Source organism: Physella acuta, unplaced genomic scaffold (genome assembly GCF_028476545.2).
Source record: "Physella acuta isolate Inbredline_101_S28 unplaced genomic scaffold, ASM2847654v3 ptg000453l, whole genome shotgun sequence".
Lineage (NCBI taxonomy): Eukaryota > Metazoa > Mollusca > Gastropoda > Physidae > Physella > Physella acuta.
Genome location: NW_026731972.1, coordinates 185,830 through 206,355, shown reverse-complemented (window position 1 = coordinate 206,355; position 20,526 = coordinate 185,830). Strand labels below are relative to the sequence as shown.

The 20,526-nt window shown below is 37.3% G+C and overlaps 1 protein-coding gene across 1 annotated transcript; it reads left to right on the top strand.

Moving 5' to 3' along the window:
• The first annotated feature begins 1,031 nt into the window (after positions 1-1,031).
• Positions 1,032-19,218, top strand: LOC131943342 (uncharacterized). Its single transcript, XM_059303405.1, has 8 exons — positions 1,032-1,199; positions 2,455-2,585; positions 12,919-12,954; positions 13,124-13,229; positions 13,467-14,427; positions 14,914-15,106; positions 15,271-15,327; positions 15,547-19,218. Exons 2-8 carry the CDS (start codon positions 2,558-2,560, stop codon positions 15,669-15,671), a joined length of 1,506 nt encoding a protein of 501 aa, XP_059159388.1. The 5' UTR covers positions 1,032-1,199; positions 2,455-2,557; the 3' UTR covers positions 15,672-19,218.
• Positions 19,219-20,526: the final 1,308 nt, after the last annotated feature.

Sequence of the window (20,526 nt, the reverse complement as noted above, 5' to 3'; positions counted from 1 at the left end):
AAGCTTGTTATTAAGGGGTCATCCATAAATGACGTCACGCTTTTTTGACGATTTTTACCTCCCCCCTCTCCTCCGTCACACGTCGTCACAAAAAGCCAGACCCCCCCCCTAAAATGACGTCACACCTCAACATACAACCCCCCTGACAAATAAATTGCAGTTGAATTTTTTTTAAACATCGATATTTTTCCAAAATCTTGTCTAAACTATTACAATTTATTAAAACAGTTATCTAAAACACGAAATAACGTCTAAAATTCATTTTCTAACATTGCTTTTTTATGATGCAAAAATGTGACGTCGCAACATCTGAACCCCCCCTCCCCCTCATCACACATCGTCACAAAATTACGGACCCCCCTCCCCCCTACGAGTGTGACGTCATTTATGGATGACCCCCTAAAACGTTTTTTTTTTAGGAACTAAAAATAAATAAATTCCAATATATCTTTATTTTATCAATCAATATTCAGTATGTTAAACCTAAATAATAAAATAAATAAATTAGGCCTATAGATCTACAAACTACAAATTATTAGTCGGTCACACACTTAAGTTAAATTTCCTATGTAAGTTATTTTTAATCTGATAGTTTGAAAAATAGTAGTTGATTCACACAGCTGATGATTAGATCTATGTAGTTTGTAGGCCAGTGGCGTAGCTAAGATTTTTGGGCCCCTATGCAAAAAGTGTTAGTGGGCCCCTCAGAGGCGTAACGACCCTTCCCGGCGACCGGGGACAAACTTTCGATTTGCCCCCCCCCCCCCCCCTTCAGACGAAAAAGGGCCCCTATTTGCCTTGGGCCCCTTCGGGCCTTTGCCTTGCTTACGCTAGCTTTACGGTAGCTAAGCCACTGATGTAGGCTACTTTTGTGTTCTGCTAGTGCTAGTCATGCTCTAAAATAGGGAACAACTTGACACTCTTACAGTTGTTTTCAGATAATAATTTTTAGGGTGACTTCCCTTATTGTATTCAATGCTAAAAATAAATTCCATCGTTACGTCAGATCCGGTTAATGGTTTTGTTGACAGAGGGACTTCATTCAGGTGACGGGATGATTAACGCAGGAGGAACTAGATCTAAATCAAAATATTAGGCTAGTGATTACTTTGGACCTAGAATCTAGTTTAAGTTCTTTTTTGTTTTTAAAATGGCTGTTTTTCATTAGAACCTTCCTTTTTTTTAAAAAAAAACCATCAGTAAGTATGCACAAAAGGTTATTTTAAATTAATTTTTTTTAAAATAAATGGCCTAATTTATTTAAAAAGTAAAAAAAAAAGTCAAAAGTTAATAATAAATTTAAATAAAACCTTTTAAAATCCGGATAAATTAATTTACTTTGCTGATTACAAAGAGAGTGAGTAGATATAGATCTAATATTTGACATTCAGTAATTCACCAAATGGGGCATCAGTGAATGACATGCTTTTTTTAAAACTGATTTTTGATTTTTTGTCTCCCCTCTGTCACACATCAGTCACAAAAAAGCCAGACCGCCCTCCCCGGACTTTCCCCATCTAAAATGATGCCAGACCTCAGCCTACAACCCTCTCAAAATTGAATGGCAGATATTTTTTTTTAAACATTGATTTCTTTCTAAAATATTGACTGTGTTCACTGTTCAGTCAGCGTTATTAATCAATTTATATTACAATTTACTAAAACAGATTTAGGCTAATCGCCGCTATATAATATGCAAAATGACTAAAATTCAGTCTCTAACACTACTAGATCTAGATCTATTTTTAAATGCAAAAGTGTGAAGGCACTCTATCTGAACACTCTTCCCCTCATCACACATCATCACAAAATTATAGGAGTGTGATGATTGGTTGTGTGTAGTCATGCTAATGGTGTGTTGTAGACATTCTGTAAAAGACTTATACATTTAAAGATCTACCTACATAGGGCTTAGGCCCTACTGCTTATACTAAAAGTAGTAGGGCCTAAGTAAATCTTTAAATAGACTTTTTTCTCTGGGGGGGCACTTGAAATTTCATTTCGTTCGGGGGGGGGGGGGAACGATGACGAAGCCCCCCCCCCCCCCCCCCCCCGAAGAGATGCCTGGAAGAAACTCTGCTTTAATGTTGTGACCAGCTGGTCTAATGTACTGTATATCTTTTTACTCACAGGCCTGGGCATTAGGCTATTATAATAAGTCTTAGACCTGATGTAGTTTTACTGTGTAGTATAGTTTCTTGACTATTGGTGGTCCACTTTTTATTCATTGATACTAAACCTAGGCCTATTTCATAAAACCACACATTTTGTTAAATTGGTTACATCACAGGTGTAGTTTTCAAAAAATATGTTAATACATTTTAAAAAAAAATTTAATTATGTCTTTTAAAATAAATTAAAATTAAAGTTTTCACATTTTAATTAATAATCTAAATAAATGTTAACTATAGAAAAGCTTAATACATGGTTTATATATACTATGTTTTCTGAAAGGTTATTATGCTGTTTGGCTTACAAAAAAACAATTAGCTGGCTTGGAAAGCATTATTAAAAGAACTCTAGTTGCTGTTCAAGACTTGGATATTAGTGCCAACAAATGGAAGCTGATGAAGTTACTGTAGTTGGTGAGTTTTTTTTATCACAAATTTGTTTCCAGTTTTAGGTTTTTTATATAGATCTTGCTTTATTTTCAGTAGTATAAGCCTATCAAATCTATAAATGTTTTCTTCACTTATTTCTAACTAACCTATATGAGACCTTAATGAAGTTTTATCAGTTTACCAATCGACTTCTGTAACACTATATGGGAATATTTAGATGGCAGTGTGTTCAGGTATTGGTTGGATACATATCAATCTGCTGTTGCTCTAAATGGTAGTTCTGTTTATTAAATTAACATATGTTTTTTTTATTTTTACTTTCTCATATAAAGAGTATAGAGAAAGTATTGTTTTGATTCTATTAAACAAGTAGTATGGTTATGTGATAGTCACATATGATTGTTTATGGTGGTACTGTTGATAGTGATGGTGATACATTGGGCTGTTAGTATTGTTAATGTTACACATTATATGTAAAGTAAAAGTTCCCTGACGGTCTATAGGGCAAGTGAAGTAGAGTTCTCTTGTTTCTGTGACCTCGGCATATGAGAAGAGATATTGTGGTCAGCACTATGCCCTCTTACACATATGATACATTGTTAATATCACTGGATGTGATATGCTAATACTGTTGTCAATGGGAAGTAAAACCACACTACAGTAGATAGTAATGATGTTAGATATTATTGTTTGTTTTCTTTGTTTGTTTTTTTTTTTGCTTTAATCTGTTCTCCTTCCTCTCTTGTGTGTAAATGTTTTATTTCTTCCTTTACTCTTGCCTCTCACTGATTCACGTCCCAAAGACCAGACGTCCTCTCGGCTCTCACTCATTCACATACCAAAAAGACGAGCTAATGAGTGTTTGTTTCAGCCTATTGAAGTTTTTTTGTCAGACGTTGAAGGGGAGAATGGCCGGGTTGTTTGCTGACCAGTGGTGCTAAAGCCTGCTAAAGACAGCAGGTGTTAGTGGCCGCTCATTTGGTCAACAACTTCCTGACAGCTGACACAGAACAGGTCTGTGGTCCAGCAGCTGAACGGATGTCTCATTATAATGGGGGGGGGGGTCACCAATGTATTGAATTCACTTCCCACTAAATTCCGAAAACATTACACTTTAGTCTCCGCTCTTGCGGTGCCTGAAAAATCGCGAAAATACTACACTAAATTTGTTTTTGGTGAAGCTCAAAGTAGGATTACGGTTTTGATTTGAGTATCGAAAATATTGGTACCGAGTTACCTTCTTTGTCGCATGAATAGGTAAACAATAAACATCGTAGATTAGAGTTAAATCTAATTAACTTTTAGCCTAATGTATATTTATTCCTCCATCTCTCTAGTTGTCAACACCTATGGTATTTTCTCTATTAGCGTACCTTTTAAACTTTAAAACACGGTTCAAAAACAAGCAGTGTCTAGTGTTTTTTGTTGACACGCTAGCCTAGCCAGTGTTTGGTTACGGTGAAGGACAGACTATTGTTGGGGTCCGCTAGACTTCAATCATCTTCTTTTCTTTGCTCGCTCGGCACACTTTAGTTAAGCGCAGATTAAATATCTGTTTTGTAATGGCTGTACGATCAACAAAATGTGAGGGGGGAAAAGTCACGGATCTACTGGCTGCAGCTAGATCTATCTGCCCTCGTGTCCTACTAGGTCTAGCTGCTGTCTAGTCAAAGCACGCCACGCCTTCCCGCTCATACACTCATGTTGTGGTCGACCAACGGTAGCATCCGTATGACGGCATTCCCTACACACGACTGTCACACAAAAATTAAGTGGGGTCATTACTCATAACAATGTATTCTGACGTCAGCGGCGGTTGTATTTAAATGTTACGGCTTAAATAAACCTAGCAATTGTAGTTGCTGCTACGGAAAGTTGTTTTGTGTGAAATACTATCTGTCGTTTATAACGGTGTATGCTGTTGTTGACCCCATCCTTCCCTTTCATCAACTATGGTGTGTTTAACTGAGGTTATTCAGAAGTGATGTCTTTGTATTGTCCTGTGTAGCTTATTTAACATAACCTAATATAGCAAGTTTAAATCACGTATTTTTACTGTCATATGAAGGCTGAGGTTACTCAGAAATAATGTCTTTGTAATGTCATATGTGTAGTTTACTTAGCGTCCTACAGCAGGTTTTAATCAGGTATATTTACTGTTATATGTACACGTCTTAAGACGTCGTGGTCGAGTTGTAGAGCGCTCCACTACTACCCATAAGGTCTCGAGTTCGGTCCTTTGTCCAGACTCGAGACTCCCCAGAGTTCACCCAGCTCTGTCGTGTGCCTGACTCACGTCAGGGAAAGTTAAGGCGGCTGAGCATAGAGCTGACCACACAATCGCTTCATGAAACATCGACTCAACTTCATCTGTCTTATTATGTAAGGTCTGAAAGGGAACTTTACAAATGTATAAGTCTACTGACACTGTGTGCTAAATAGGGGTGTACTGTCATATATGTAGGCCTGCTATCATACTGTGATATGGTGTTAAATAATGGGCGGCAATAGCCAATAATACCTAAAGCCGACATGATCCTTCAATTTTCGATATAATATCAAATTAATTAGTTGGATTAAGGACAATTAAGGTATTTTCCCCTATTTAATTCCCACCCCACTCCCCACTAAATCGTGCTTGCGACAGTTTAAAAAGTGCCCCATGACTTTAAGTGAATGAAAAGAACCATCTTTAGTTCAGCACGTAGGGACAGCAAGTAGCTCTATCCGTCCCTCTTTAAACTTGTAAGTAGCTCTATCCGTCCCTCAGGCATTATACTTGTAAATAGGCGTCATTTCGGAAGGAGTCATAAATATCTTACTTCTTTATCTAACACATTGTAAACACCACCGCAGGTTGTAAATACCTTAACTCAGCTCACTCATGGGGAACTACGATCCGCAGAATTTAGTTGTGGTCATAAAATATGTTCATTCCTTATTTGGGCGGTCGATTTTTGTTAGTCTGCTTGATCTATTTCACAAGAGACCTTAATCAGAGCCTATTTAGTTGAGAAATTAGTTCATTTAAGTAATAAGTGGACCAAATTATATTCTAGCTTGATCAATACTCGAGTACTGTTGTGGTTCTGAGATTGATTACATTATGGCGGACATGTAAGTTAATTAAAGGGTAACACAGTGGCTCGACATCGGGTTGTGTTGTAGCATGGCCATCGGGTTGTGTTATATATTAGCGTGGCCACCGGATTGTTGTCTTATAGCTTGGCCATCGGGTTGTTGTGTTATAGCATGGCCATCAGGTTGTGCTAAGCCTGGCAATCGGGTTATGTTATAACATGGCCATCATGGTGTTGTTTTATAACATGGCCATCAGGTTGTGCTAAGCCTGGCAATCGGGTTATGTTACAACATGGCCATCATGGTGTTGTTTTATAACATGGCCATCAGGTTGTGCTAAGCCTGGCAATCGGGTTATGTTACAACATGGCCATCATGGTGTTGTTTTATAACATGGCCATCAGGTTGTGCTAAGCCTGGCAATCGGGTTATGTTACAACATGGCCATCATGGTGTTGTTTTATAACATGGCCATCAGGTTGTGCTAAGCCTGGCAATCGGGTTATGTTACAACATGGCCATCATGGTGTTGTTTTATAACATGGCCATCAGGTTGTGCTAAGCCTGGCAATCGGGTTATGTTACAACATGGCCATCATGGTGTTGTTTTATAACATGGCCGTCGGGTTGTTGTGTTACAACATGGCTATGATGTTGTGTTATAGCTAGGTCATTGTGTTATAGCATGGCCATCATGTTCTTTGTAACATGGCCGTCGGGTTGTTGTGTTATAGCATGGCCATCATGTTCTTTGTAACAAGGCCGTCGGGTTGTTGTGTTACAACATGGCTATGATGTTGTGTTATAGCTAGGTCATTGTGTTATAGCATGGCCATCATGTTCTTTGTAACAAGGCCGTCGGGTTGTTGTGTTACAACATGGCTATGATGTTGTGTTATAGCTAGGTCATTGTGTTATAGCATGGCCATCATGTTCTTTATAGCATGGCCGTCGGGTTGTTGTGTTATAGCATGGCCATTGGTTGTTGTGTTATCCCATTGCCTTCGTGCTATAGAATGGCCACCAGATTGTGCTATATCATGGAAAATAATGTTAGACTCGATTTATACCTGGAAAAAAATCATTCTAAGGTAGACACAATATCAATCTAAAGCGTCAACTTTTAACCCCCCCCCCCCCCCCCAACTTCTTCGTTCAATATTTGAATGGCCGGGGCTATTGACTTGAATGATTGTGAGAACTGGTAATCGGTCTATGCCATTGACGTTAATCCGTTCAAAGTGTACCGTGTGTGAAATCTCCCCCCAGACCACACCCCCCCCCCCCGCTCTAGTAAACTATTGGTGTTACATGAATGTTTAGTTACTTTTCCTTCTCAGATACAACTTTTCTATGTATACAATGTAGTCGCCTGAGGTGATTGATTGTCCAGCAAGAATGGGTGGGGGGTGTAGGTCGGCCATAAGTCGGTACCCTAGGGCTTGTTGAATGAACACACGTTACTAAGTGAATACACGGTGGGCACACATTTGTATACATCTTGTTTCTACACTGAAGAGTAGAATATAATCTCCCCTCAGTATACATTCTAATTCTAGTGACATTGTTACATAGGTGTTGACTTTAATGAGGTTGCCAATCCTGGTCTAACCTATAAGTTAATCACCTTCATGTATGTGTCGTTGACTCTTTCGTCCTAAAAGCGCTGTTAACATTGACTCGCGATAATCGGAACAAAGTTCACCTGTCGATTCGCGAAAATAAAAGAATGTAGATCTAGAAAGACCTACCAACTAGTTGGAATACATAGGTGAACAAATGCATGCCTTAGACTCCCTATTGCTGAACGACACCTTCTTTTTCTCTCTTAATTGTAGTGTTCAAAGAGATTTCACCCAACACAACTAAGCATTACTTGTCATCGTATTATGCGCCATACAGGCCATTGACTCCGATTTCAGACTTTTTTTTTTCTGGATATGCTTCAATAGTTTTTGTCCTTGTAAGAACAAACTACAATGCAGCAGTTGTTTGATTCTTAAGTTTTCTCTCGTGGATGTGTTGGTGTACCAAGCCGTTGAGCCCCTACTGCCCGGGACTTCGAACTTTACCCGATGACTTGGAACACTCATAAATGCCACCAAGATTAGATTTTCCCATGTTTTGTTGTATAACCCCACCAAGATTAGATTTTCCCATGTTTTGTTGTATAACTCCACCAAGATTAGAGACTTTCCCGTGTGTTGTTGTAGAACTCCACCAAGATTAGAGACTTTCCCACGTGTTGTTGTAGAACTCCACCAAGATTAGAGGCTTTCCCGTGTGTTGTTGTAGAACTCCACCAAGATTAGAGACTTTCCCGTGTGTTGTTGTTGAATCAGAACCCCACCAAGATTAGAGACTTTCCCATGTGTTGATGTTGAATCAGAACGCCACCAAGATTAGAGACTTTCCCATGTGTTGATGTTGAATCAGAACGCCACCAAGATTAGAGACCACCAAGATTAGAGACTTTCCCACGTGTTGTTGTTGTTGAATCAGAACGCCACCAAAATTAGCGTCGGCATGTTCTCCACAGGTTGGCCCACTTTAATCCTGTTTGATGAGTCGAACTGTTGACATAGCCGTTTGTTAGTCCAGCGTTAAGTTGTCCACCTGTTGCTCAGCCTTCCTAATTACCTGCAACGTTTTGTTTGTTGGTTTTTACAATGGAATAGAAAGAAAGCGGCATAAAGGCGACGTTTTACTTGGTTATTTGACCAATGTAATGTAAGTGGCGTATCTGTTCACAACAATCGGTGGTAGATGGTAGGCATTAGCTAATTAAAGGGCCGCACATTAATGCAGTCGCGCTTTTTACCCCCACCTCTGAATCGGCACTTGTCACAATAATGACGCAAGTTACACGCCTTTACCCCCACACCCCTCACACACAAATACTGATTCTCACCAGAATTAAAAAGTCGATTCCTAATTAATTAAAAAATTATTATATACGTCGCATGTTCTCTGGGGTGTGACGTTTTGTATGGACACTTCCCCCCCCCACCTCCTCCCTCCTCCTCTCACGAAGGCCTGTCTTAAACCAGTGAATATATCTCACGTTAATGTCAGGATATACCAATACAGTGCACCCGTTCTTCCACTTGTCCTCAACAATCTCACGTTGTCGGCCTACTGCTTAGGTTGAAATGACATTTTATATGTGTGCCGTTAACTTTCAAGTTGCCTTCCATTTTTCACTCAGTAAAGTGCTCTTGATCCCATTTTTACGTTTTACAACCAAAGTTTGGTTGACTCATGTTTTTACCCTCCAAACACCCGCTGACGGTGTTGTCAATGCGTGAAGGGCAGGATTATGTTTAGTATTCTCATATCGATTCAGTATTGGTTATATTGGGTTTGTCGCAGTTTGTCAATGCGTGAATGGCAGGATTATGTTTAGTATTCTCATATCGATTCAGTATTGGTTATATTGGGTTTGTCGCAGTTTGTCAATGCGTGAAGGGCAGGATTATGTTTAGTATTCTCATATCGATTCAGTATTGGTTATATTGGGTTTGTCGCAGTTTGTCAATGCGTGAAGGGCAGAATTATGTTTAGTATTCTCATATCGATTCAGTATTGGTTATATTGGGTTTGTCGCAGTTTGTCAATGCGTGAAGGGCAGGATTATGTTTAGTATTCTCATATCGATTCAGTATTGGTTATATTGGGTTTGTCGCAGTTTGTCAATGCGTGAAGGGCAGGATTATGTTTAGTATTCTCATATCGATTCAGTATCTATTTATATAATTCTCTTCATGGGGACCTTGCGAGACCATGCATAAACGTACGCCGTTACACACCCGCTCTCTAAGCATATAGCTAGCACCCCACCCCCACCATTCTGGTGAGCTAAGGTTCACCCCGAATGTTTACAATCGTAGAGCCGGGTAGAATTAGTAACGGCTATTAGGGGCAGATAACTTAGCTTTTAAGCGATCTGAAACTAAAGGAAGGGAGGGTAGTGTCGAATTCACTATGAAGTAGGCCTACTGAAAAGTAGAGAAAAAAAAACAACTAAATAGCGGCGTATCATAGCCACGGGTCACCTCGTCGGTTATATTGGGTTTGTCACAGTTCCATGTGTGTGTGCCAGAGAAGTTGTCACGTCAGGCGGGTGGTTAAAGATTGTCACGTCAGGTGGGTGGTTAAAGATTGTCACGTCAGGTGGGTGGTTAAAGATTGTCACGTCAGGCGGGTGGTTAAAGATTGTCACGTCAGGTGGGTGGTTAAAGATTGTCACGTCAGGCGGGTGGTTAAAGATTGTCACGTCAGGCGGGTGTTTAAAGTTTGTCATGTCAGGTGGGTGGTTAAAGATTGTCACGTCAGGCGGGTGGTTAAAGATTGTCACGTCAGGCGGGTGGTTAAAGATTGTCACGTCGGGCGGGTGGTTAAAGATTGTCACGTCAGGTGGGTGGTTAAAGTTTGTCACGCCAGGTGGGTGGTTAAAGTTTGTCACGCCAGGTGGGTGGTTAAAGATGGTCACGTCAGGCGGGTGGTTAAAGATTGTCACGTCAGATGGGTGGTTACAGATTGTCACGTCAGGTGGGTGGTTAAAAATGTGAGCAGGGTCGGCCATGTGAATGTCGCCTTGATGACTTATTGCGTGTAGACCTACAGTTGAGCAAACCATTAGCTAGTTAAAAGACGACCCCCATACTACCTGTTGGGCTATGCGTGTCCTCAACTCATTACGTCAACAATCGATATTGTCATAATGACTTTCATTCAAATTATTGATAAGATTGACAGCAACCTTATAAAGTCACGAGAGGGGGCGGGGTTACTACCAAATCGATGGACGATTGGATTTATTATTGCGTCTTATTTTTGTTTTCCCTGTGCCATATTTCTACTTCCTTGTAAACACCGAAGCCTTCCTGTTTGTAGACTTCCCTTGAACCCTTCCTGTCTTGTAGACTTTCCTTGTTTAACTACACTATACGTCAGCCTATGTTTAGTAAGCCTAGCCTGCATTGTACAAACACTATGTTGCTATGTATACCCCACATAAACATTTTAAAATGTGTGCACGTAAACAGGTTCATTTTTATACTTTTACATTGATAGTATTTCTAAATGGTCGATTTATATAAAGAATACAATTCATTTTTCGGTCGTGCTTATTCGGGCTGATCCTGAAGAAAAGGTCATAGGGCCCGTCATAGACGCATAAGATGGTGTAACTCGTTTACCGTGCGTGTCGACGAAATAAGCAGTAGAACACGATGCGCTTATTATAATAGGATAGCAAACACGAGCATTCCGACAACACAGCATTCCAAGGGTTAAAAATAGAGTCAAATAAATGTAGTCATGTTGTTTTAAATAACCGACTTAAAACTTGTCGCTAAGAATATTGTTTTTGGCTTCAGATAATTCATTTGTATAAATATAATTCAAGACGAGCGCCCATGCTGATGTAGGCCTATAGAGTGGGCCTGGTCTAGAATAAACCCATGCACTATTATAAAGTGGGTCTGTGATTGCGACAAAGCTTGCATCAGCTGAAGGAAAATGTATTGACAGTATTGTTTACTTGGTTGCCAACTCCCCAGTCTCCCAACCAAAACATTCCGGGTGAGGGCAGCCCATCGATCCTGCACGCTCCAATGTGTCTGTGGTATGTGGATACTGTGTAGCCCGCTTACCTGCCCATGAATTCAACACTCCATTATAAATTACTGTAAGACTCAGCTTGTCCCACGACCTCGCCTAGTTACCAGATATAACAATACCGTGTCGTTTAGGCTAATTACCGCTCTACACCATTACTAGGCTAGCGTGGACACGGTAAAGCAGACGTGAGAATTGAACAATGAGTGTAGTTGACACTTGACGTACCAGTACCGTCGTCCTACAGGTTTGACCTGCTTGTCACGTGATCTAATTAAAGGCTAAAGATGGGCGACCAGCTGATTGTTTGTCGTCTTTGTGGAAGTGGTTACGTCAAATCCAGGGGAGGGTCGGTCTAAATCGTGATGTTTAGTTGCTTTAATTACTGTTCTGTACGTGATTGGGGGGGGGGGGGGGCGAGTCTTTCCTTACACAAGCTTCCATTACAAATGTGTGTTCCCCTGTAGATGGGGGAGACAGGACCACGTCACCTGTTTATCTGGGCACCACATACCTAAGGCAGACCAACGTGTCTGACAGCGTGTCCTCCCAGCATAATAGGATGTTCATCCACGTAAACACACTGTATGGGACTTAAACACACTGTATGGGACGGAATGCCGGCTATTATCCTCACACACTGGAACTTACAAAACATTTTCTTTGACCCAGTCTAGCAGAAATTCTGCACTGATAACAATCTATTCAGCCCGTTTTTAACACTCACCATTATCCCCCCCCCCACCCCCATATTCACACACATGTATATTTACTGTCATGTTTTCAAGGTCATATAACAGTGTAGTTTTATTTAACTGGTTAAAACTTTTATCTCTGGCTTTAAACATTTCTCAGTTTCTTATGTTTCCAGCATGCATAAAATATTCAACACTCTATAAGTGGTTGTAAAAATGTACATTTTAAGGGTTGATGTTTCAAACAATTTTGTAGCATTTTTTCATATCCCATTCCTCAGTCTACTTGTATAGAGTGTATCTGGGTTTATCTTCTGTTGTCAGCCAGAGACAAGATCTATCCTGTTTAAAGTTGCTTTCAACAGAGTCACTTCACCTTGAACTTAACAGGAACATAGATCTCCTCAAATATTTGGTTTTCTGCTGATACAAAACGGCTTTGGCTAATCTGTTTGACATCTGTTGTTTAGGGGTGGGGGGGGGAGGGGACTTTGCTCAGTAATCTGTGTTAAGAGTTTACAGAGAGATAATGTTAGTTTACATCTATGTTTATAATTTCCAACAGCTATTGTTTGTTTATATTAGAGTTTACCAGATGTTCTTTACTTTGAAACCTCTTTCTATTTGGTAAAATACTGTACAGAAAATCATTAGAAAATTAATTAAGTTTTTATAAACATTTGGAAATAAACACAAATAAAACACAATGTTCTTATTTAAACAAACAGATTGAGAGTATTCATACATTCACTTAATCAGCAAGTTTTACAATATCAGTTATGTGGAGATTAAAACATGCCAACAAAACTTATACTTGTTAAGGTCAAATTCACTGATAAGAACTCAACTCTGCTATACTGTAAATTATTTAAAATCTATAGCCTAGAAACTATTGATACTTAACCCAGAACATATTGATACATATAGCAAAACTAAATATCATTTTTATCTCATTCCAGTACATGGAGCTAGGGGACTGCAAGGGAAGAAGCCAGGTAAAGACATCTCAAATAATATATTTTAGTATAACTTACATAGATAGTATTTAGATAACTAAGTTAGATTCTGTTACAGAACAGACATATCATTTGCAACAAGAAAGTTGTAATAACTTAAAGTACATTTTTTTAAAAACTTGTAACGTAATCTTTTTTGTGTGTGCAGGGAGGCATAAATTCTCCGTTATTTTTGGTGTTGGAACTAAGAAGTACAGAACAACTGTTGTTAAAGAAGCCACTGGCAACCCAGACTGGAATGAAGAGTCTGTTGTGTAAGTTACAGTCTTACATTTTGACAGATTTTTTTTTACAGATTTTTTCGAAAATTTTGAACATGTTAACATTGTTTTCCCAGCTATAAAAGGCTTTCTTTCTGCAATTATTTTTGTTTCAAGGGTTAAAATATATACATATGTAGACACAAAATGTAACTTAATTGTAAACCATTATTGTAGAAGACCTTAAACTTGTGTCATGTGTGAAACTAAATCTTCTCTTGTTGTCACCAGCCACGTAACCAATGCAAGCGACCATGTTTTCTTCACTGTGACTGAAAAGGATGATGTTCTTGGACAGATTATCATCCCAGTTGCCTCCCTTCTCACAGTCAAAGGCGTTGTAAAAAAGTCTCCCCTCAAGCCTCACAAAAAGTGCCCGGCACCCCAGGGGGAGTTAATCTTCCAGTGCTTTGTGTCCAAGCAGAGGCCAGTGATGATGTCCCCTCAGATCAGGTCAAACAACGGCGGCGTCCAGCTTAGAGGCTTTCAACGTCTGAAACAAAACTTTTCACCCTCACCGGGGACGGTGAAAAAAGAAGAGAAAGATGAAAAGAGAAAGTCCAGCTCCCTCGCAAACTTTAACAAAAAACTCTCCAAGTCCATTCATGATATCTTTCATCTGGGTAGATTTAACGGCAGTACGGAACAGCTAGATGAAGACCAGCCTGGGAGTAAAAATAAACGCTTCAGTCTCCGTTTCCCTAGTCTGGGATCTGGTTTAGACAATACTGGACGGGAAATCCCAGTGGTCACACACATTGTCCCCAACATGGCCTCCATACACGGAGGAACCAGAATAGTCCTGGAAGGCCGGAACTTAGGCCTGGGTAAATCTGATATTTTAGAGCTGATACTGTGTGGTTCAGAGCTTGTAGACACTATAGAGTTTGAGTCGGAGAATAGAATCTATGTGACCACCAAACCTACCGCAGCAGGGAAGGGGGACCTCTGGATTGAGACAGCCTCGGGGGGTCAAAATGTCATCAAAAACATCTTCACATTTGTGGATAGATCTGCAACCACAACCCCTCTGCCAGATAAAAAGATCTCTGAAAATGGGTCCATATCCAGCCGAGGAAAGAACTCAGCCTTGGCTGAAAGTTTAGCAGACAAGTCTCCAGTTGCTGAAAACAAGGTGACCACAGAGAAAGAAGTCACTGTTGGTATAGAGCGGTCATCTTCACTCAATCAGGTACGGCTTAACCCAAATATTTCATCAAACACAACATGAGTAATATAGTTTACACTCAATTTATAGTGTAACTTATATTCAATGGTAAAAGGTACTCTTTCAGTCCTGGCAGTCATAAGGGCAGATGGAGTATAATTCATCTGCTTATGTGACCTCAACATATCAAGGGATAGTGTGGTCAGTTATGTGCCCAGTCACCTTTATTATCCCTTACGCTGTTCACTATTCAGGTACTCATCAGAGTTGGGTAGATTCAGGGACATTCTAAGACTAACATGGGATCCGAACTGGAGACTTTCTGTTTACCTTCTGACCATGCTGTCCATTATACCCTCCAATAGATTCTTTTATACCCCCATACCCAACATGTAACTTGAAGACTTGTATCCACCTGTTATTATATTTAGAGATAAAGTTATTTTATTAATTTTAAAAGGGATGAGTGTTTACTTATGTATAAGAAAAAAATCTTCTCAATCTTACCAGGAGGACAGACAAAGAAAAACAATCCCTCTGTCAGGCTCTGCCACCTTACCCAGAATTCATGTGTCTTGTGAAGGGGAAGCATCAAGTAGCACCTCAAGTCCTGGTGGGAAGTTCAAGAAAAATTACCAGAAACACACTCGGACAGCTAGTGAATCTGTGGTAGATACAAATAAGGATACAGACAGCAAGAAGAGTGAGTTGTGTTGTTCATAGGGAGAGGGGGTTGGTATGCCTCAAAGTATTGTCTAGTCTTGTCATAATAGTTATGATGAATAATTAATTTATTATTCTATTTGCAACATGTTTTTCATGAAGAAGATATTCTCATTTTATAATGTATTAAAACCCACTCAACAGATGCTGAGAAAGCTGAACTTCAAGCTGAGATCTTACGTTTGCACAAAGAAAATCAAGGTGATACATTTTTATTTCTTGTATAAATATAGGCTATGTAGCTGTATTTTTTTAAAAACATTTTTTTTAAAATACATTTATTGATGAATTAACTAATATATGTTATTTAATAACATAATAAATATGTATAAATATAGCCTATGTTGCTGTATTTTTTAAAAAACATTTTTAAAAAAAATTAATTTATTGATGAATTGACTAATATATGTTATTTTGCAGCATTAAAACAAGAAAACGCAGATATGAAAACCTACATTGATGGCCTGGTAGCAAGAGTTATGGTGCATTGTCCTGAGGCGCTGGCAGCTGGGGATGATTTGAAACCACTGGCCCCCAGAAGTTAACTGTGAGAGTGAGCGCTTTATTTATTCATGTGTACGAGGTTGATACGTTGGACTGCAGACTGAATGGAAGATGTAACATAGAATTTAAACTCTGTACATAATTTATTAACAATATACTGCCTGTTCTGAATAACATATTAAATACATATCTTCTTATATTCAAACTATTACCAAACTAATATATTTACCCACATTGTCCTTATATGCTAAAAGAAACATGATAAAATGTGTTTGCTTTGTTGACTGCCTTTATTCAGCACTGGCTGCTAAACAAATTTTAATTACATAATTTTTGTTTTGAAAAAATAATTTTCAGTTTTAAAATATACACAAAATTTAAATAAGGTTTCTAAAACACATAAAACACATAATTTTATTCTATTGAGCAAAAAAAAAAATTGCAACTTTTAAATGGCAGCATTACAATGGATTAAACTAAAATGAATATTTTTAAAACTTATCTAGTATTGTTTGTTTACATTTTTAAAGAAAGTTTACATGTTTTCACTTAAAATATTTTGGCAGTTTAAACTGACAAGTTATATTTATTATATTTATGTAAAAAAAATCATTCCAAAAACAATGAATTTTTAAATAACAGTAGCTCTGTGGCCTTGCGTGAATATGCCCAACATCATGTAAGCAGACAAATACTAAAACAGCACCTGGGCGCTGGATACATGTCTAGTTATCTCTTGTCTGCCTTGTTTGTTTCTAAGGTCTCTCAATATTCAATTTTGCAAGTCATGTTCCAGGTCGTCAAAGAAGTCACTGTTTTTTACGTATGAATTGGCTTACATTGTTAGGTTAACATTACATATCACCTACAGACCTCTCCTGCGCTATTCCAGTATGTTAACAATACTCTTATTTATTTGTTATTGCTGTTAGCATAACTTCTTGTGTACATTTTTTTCCTTCACTGACTTGAGTTGTGGAAAACTTTGTGTTACTGTTATTATTATCTGTTGTTAAACATTTCATTTTGTATATTAGAAGTTGAAAGGAATGGTGATCAGATATATTTTTTCAAAGCATTTACCAAACAACTTTTCTGAATGGTTGTGAAAACCTTGTTATGTTTATTTTGATATGCCTAGAAAAAAACTGAATGTGTTATATGTTCTTAAGGTTAAATGCTATTAAACAACGTATTTAAATAGCTGGTTAACATGAAATGGGTCAAATTGTAATTCACTTTTTCAGCTCCTTAAAGTTGAAAAATCATGCTGTTGTTGGCGTTTGTATTTTAATTTTTTTTAGTCTTTCTTATTGAGTTCCTTGTATTTTATTTCCACTTGGTTTTCTCTGTTAAGTTGAAAATAATTTTCCACTTTCCGTTGTTTATTGTTGGGAATCCCAACGTGTCATCTTTCAACAAATATGTGCTTTGGTTTTGGGCTTTTATTTTTTTATTTTGCTTTTGGAACATTGTTCTTTCCTACCTTTTACTTGTGATGTTATTGAATAAAATTAAAAGACTGATTACAAACTCATTACAATGCATAATCTGCATAATCCTTTTTTTAGAACCTTTTTAACACCTTTTTAATTTAAAAATATTTTGTTAAACATCAACATTCTATTGTTTTGATAAAGTTCTTACTTTCATAAAACTAATGGAAAGGATTATATTTTACTGTAAGATCTCATTATTGTTTACATTCACATTAATAACAGTAATTTTAATAATTATGCTAACTTGAAAATTATCAAATACTTAAAAAAATATTTTAATTATTAAGATTGATTATGATTGGACTACATATTTCCTTGTTGGTTTATATAGATCTGATAAAATTTGAGTTGCTTGATGTTATGTTGTACTACTCTTTCATTCTCTTTGTTTTTAAAAAAAACTATTTGTTAAAATTGTACAATAACATTTTTATTATGCAACATGCTATCAGTAAAGTATATTAGAAACATATCTTAAAATCTGACAACCTTTTTGCTTGTTTACTATTTCAGATCTTAACTATATTTATAAATGTATCTTATTTTTAACCAATGTAAAGTAAATAAAAAAATTTTGATAAGTTTTATAAATGTGTATTATTCACATAAATACCTGTTGCTCTTTTCAGTGAACCAAATGATGTATGTGAATTGTGAATGGTTTTTTTTTCATCAGTTTATGTAGTAGATGTTTTCATCCAAACTGTAAAAAAAACTTAGCCAAAAATAATGGAACTGTAATGTCTAGTGATTTGCTGGGAATGCAATCCAGTGTTCTCCACAGAAACTATTTTATACTACTATGCAGCACTTGGGCCTGTATAGATATTTTGATATGATTTAAATTTAGTGAATGTTTATAGAAAACATTTACAGTAAAACAAGATATTTTGTACAATATAACTGCTAGAGCGGAAGTACTGTTTGTCTGGCACACTCAAACTGCAGCAATGGATTTAAACCCCAAAGTCTGTTTCTATCTTTAATTTTCTGTGGTTTTATTCAAAGTCCAATGTCTTAAAATAGTTTTTAATGATGCAGTTCAATAACTGTTTTGATGGTTGGTTGGCATATAACAAACATAATGAAGTAGTTACAATTCAAAGTCAGAATGTTTTTAGATAATAATTTTTTTGAAAGTGAATACTGATTATAATTTACTTTCATCTTGATGCACCTTATGATATCATTTTTGTCTAATTTGTTTTTAAAGCCAGTTGATATTCTGTTCTGTAGTTCAAAATTATGGTTGTGAAATATGTACTGAAATAAAAAAACTATGCTCGACAATTGTTTTCTAGGTTTTTGGAACTTTAACTACATTCTATTTTGCTTTTTTTATTAGAAGACTGTTTTATTGTAGTATTTTGATTTTACATACTTTGAAATCTGTTTTTGTAACATGCAGTTTATATTTTTTAATTTATAGGTGTAAAAAAATAATTAAATTCAAATATTGTTACAATCAAGAATAGGTTTTCTTTTAGATGTGTAATTTTCATTTCATAATTTTTTACTAGCACATTTAATTTCAAACTCTGCCATATTCTCTCTATTTTATGATTGTAAAATTTTAATCTTTGGATCTCTTGGAGTGCTTTATCTCAGTGTATATTTTTGTGTTGAAATTTGCAATATATTCACTAAAAAAAGCAACAAAGAATTAATTTGTAAAAGATAAATGATGCCTTAAATATAAAAGCTGTAAAATTGTAAAGAATATTTTTGGAGAAGTAAAACACATGTAAAATATATTTTCCAGTATAACTATAACATGGATAATATATTCAATTTATGGGTTTAAAGTTTTTTGAAATATTAATTTTTTCCATCAGGCCTACTGTGAAAAGTTACATTGCTGTTATGATTTGAAAAAAAAAATATCCTTAAATTTTCAGTGTAGATGATTTTTAAAAATATGTATCAACTACAATCATTTATGTATAAATTGTTGGGTCAGTAGAACTTTCCTGTGGTGCATGTTTTTGTTGATATGTAATTTGAATGTAAATAGTAAGTTACACATTCCAGGAAAGTACTTATAATCACTAAAATTAAAAAATAAAATTACTTTGTACTTCACAATTTATTATTGAATTTTTTTATTTTTACTTCTTATAACTTGTAAGTACATTATGCTAAGTTACTTATTTGAGTCCAGTGGTTCTTAACCTGGGTTAGATTGAACCCCAGGGGTTCAGTGAGTCTGTCTCACTATTGGATTTTGTCACTGCTGACACTAGATTTATTAAGATGGGTTTGGTGAATGCCCATGTGAAACTGGTGAGGTTATGAAACTCGAAAAGGTTAAGAACCACTGTTTTAGTATTTTTAACTCAGTGTGGAGCATAGGTCATTGACCTTAATCTTCCACGTTACCCAGTACCTGGCTGTGTATTTTGTTATCTCCCTAGACATCCCTGTGGTACTCCATTCTTTGAGAAGACTCAGTCATCCACATCTGTGTTTGCCACCATCTCCAGCAGCTGATCTGCCACATTTGTGTTGGGCACCTGATCTGCCACATTAGTGCCTGCCTGTTGCAATGTATGCCCCACCTAGGGACACTTCCTCCTTATCTGTGATGTGGTGTCTTGTCCTTCACCACATGTCTATGTTAGCACTTAGCCCTGCCACCTCAAACCCAGAATCTGTCAGAGACATTTGTTAATCAAGGTCTGTATCTTGTTTGTGATGGCCTTGGAAGCACCATGTCTCTGCTCCATGCAACAACATTTGAAAATAAAATCCTAATATGTTGTTGTAGAGATGTCAAATGGGTTGCAGAACAGTGGATGCGTAGTCAGCTCTATTTATTCTAGCATGGATAACTTTCTAAACAAAATTATCGTTTATCATGGCACAATCTATATATATATATATAATTCTCTTCTTGGAGACCCTAGAAAACAAGCTGTAAGCGCGCCTTGCAGTCCCCTCTCTTCTTCACTAGGCATAAATCAACCTCCCCCACCCCCACATGGTCTGGTGAGCTTTGGTTCACGCTAAATGTATACAATCGTACAGCCGGGTTTAGTGACGCCTATTAGGGGCAGATAATTTAGTTTGAAACTATTTTAAACTTAGGGGAGGTAATTAAGAGGAGGCTGCTTTCACGGGGGGGGGGGTGGGGGGGTTTATCGTCCTTAACGACCAACTGATAGTATTTTAAAGCAAATATTTTCAGTGGCAGCATTGGTACTGTCGAATTCACAAATTATGAATTATTGAAAAGTAGAAAATAAAACAACTAAATAGCGGCGTATGATACGCCACAGGTCGGCTCGTTGTTTTTAAATCTCCATTATCATCATCATTCCTGTGGAGCCTAGGGATGTAACCCCACTTCTCCGTTGTACTCAGTTCTGGGTGATTCCTCTAAGTAGGGCCCATGATA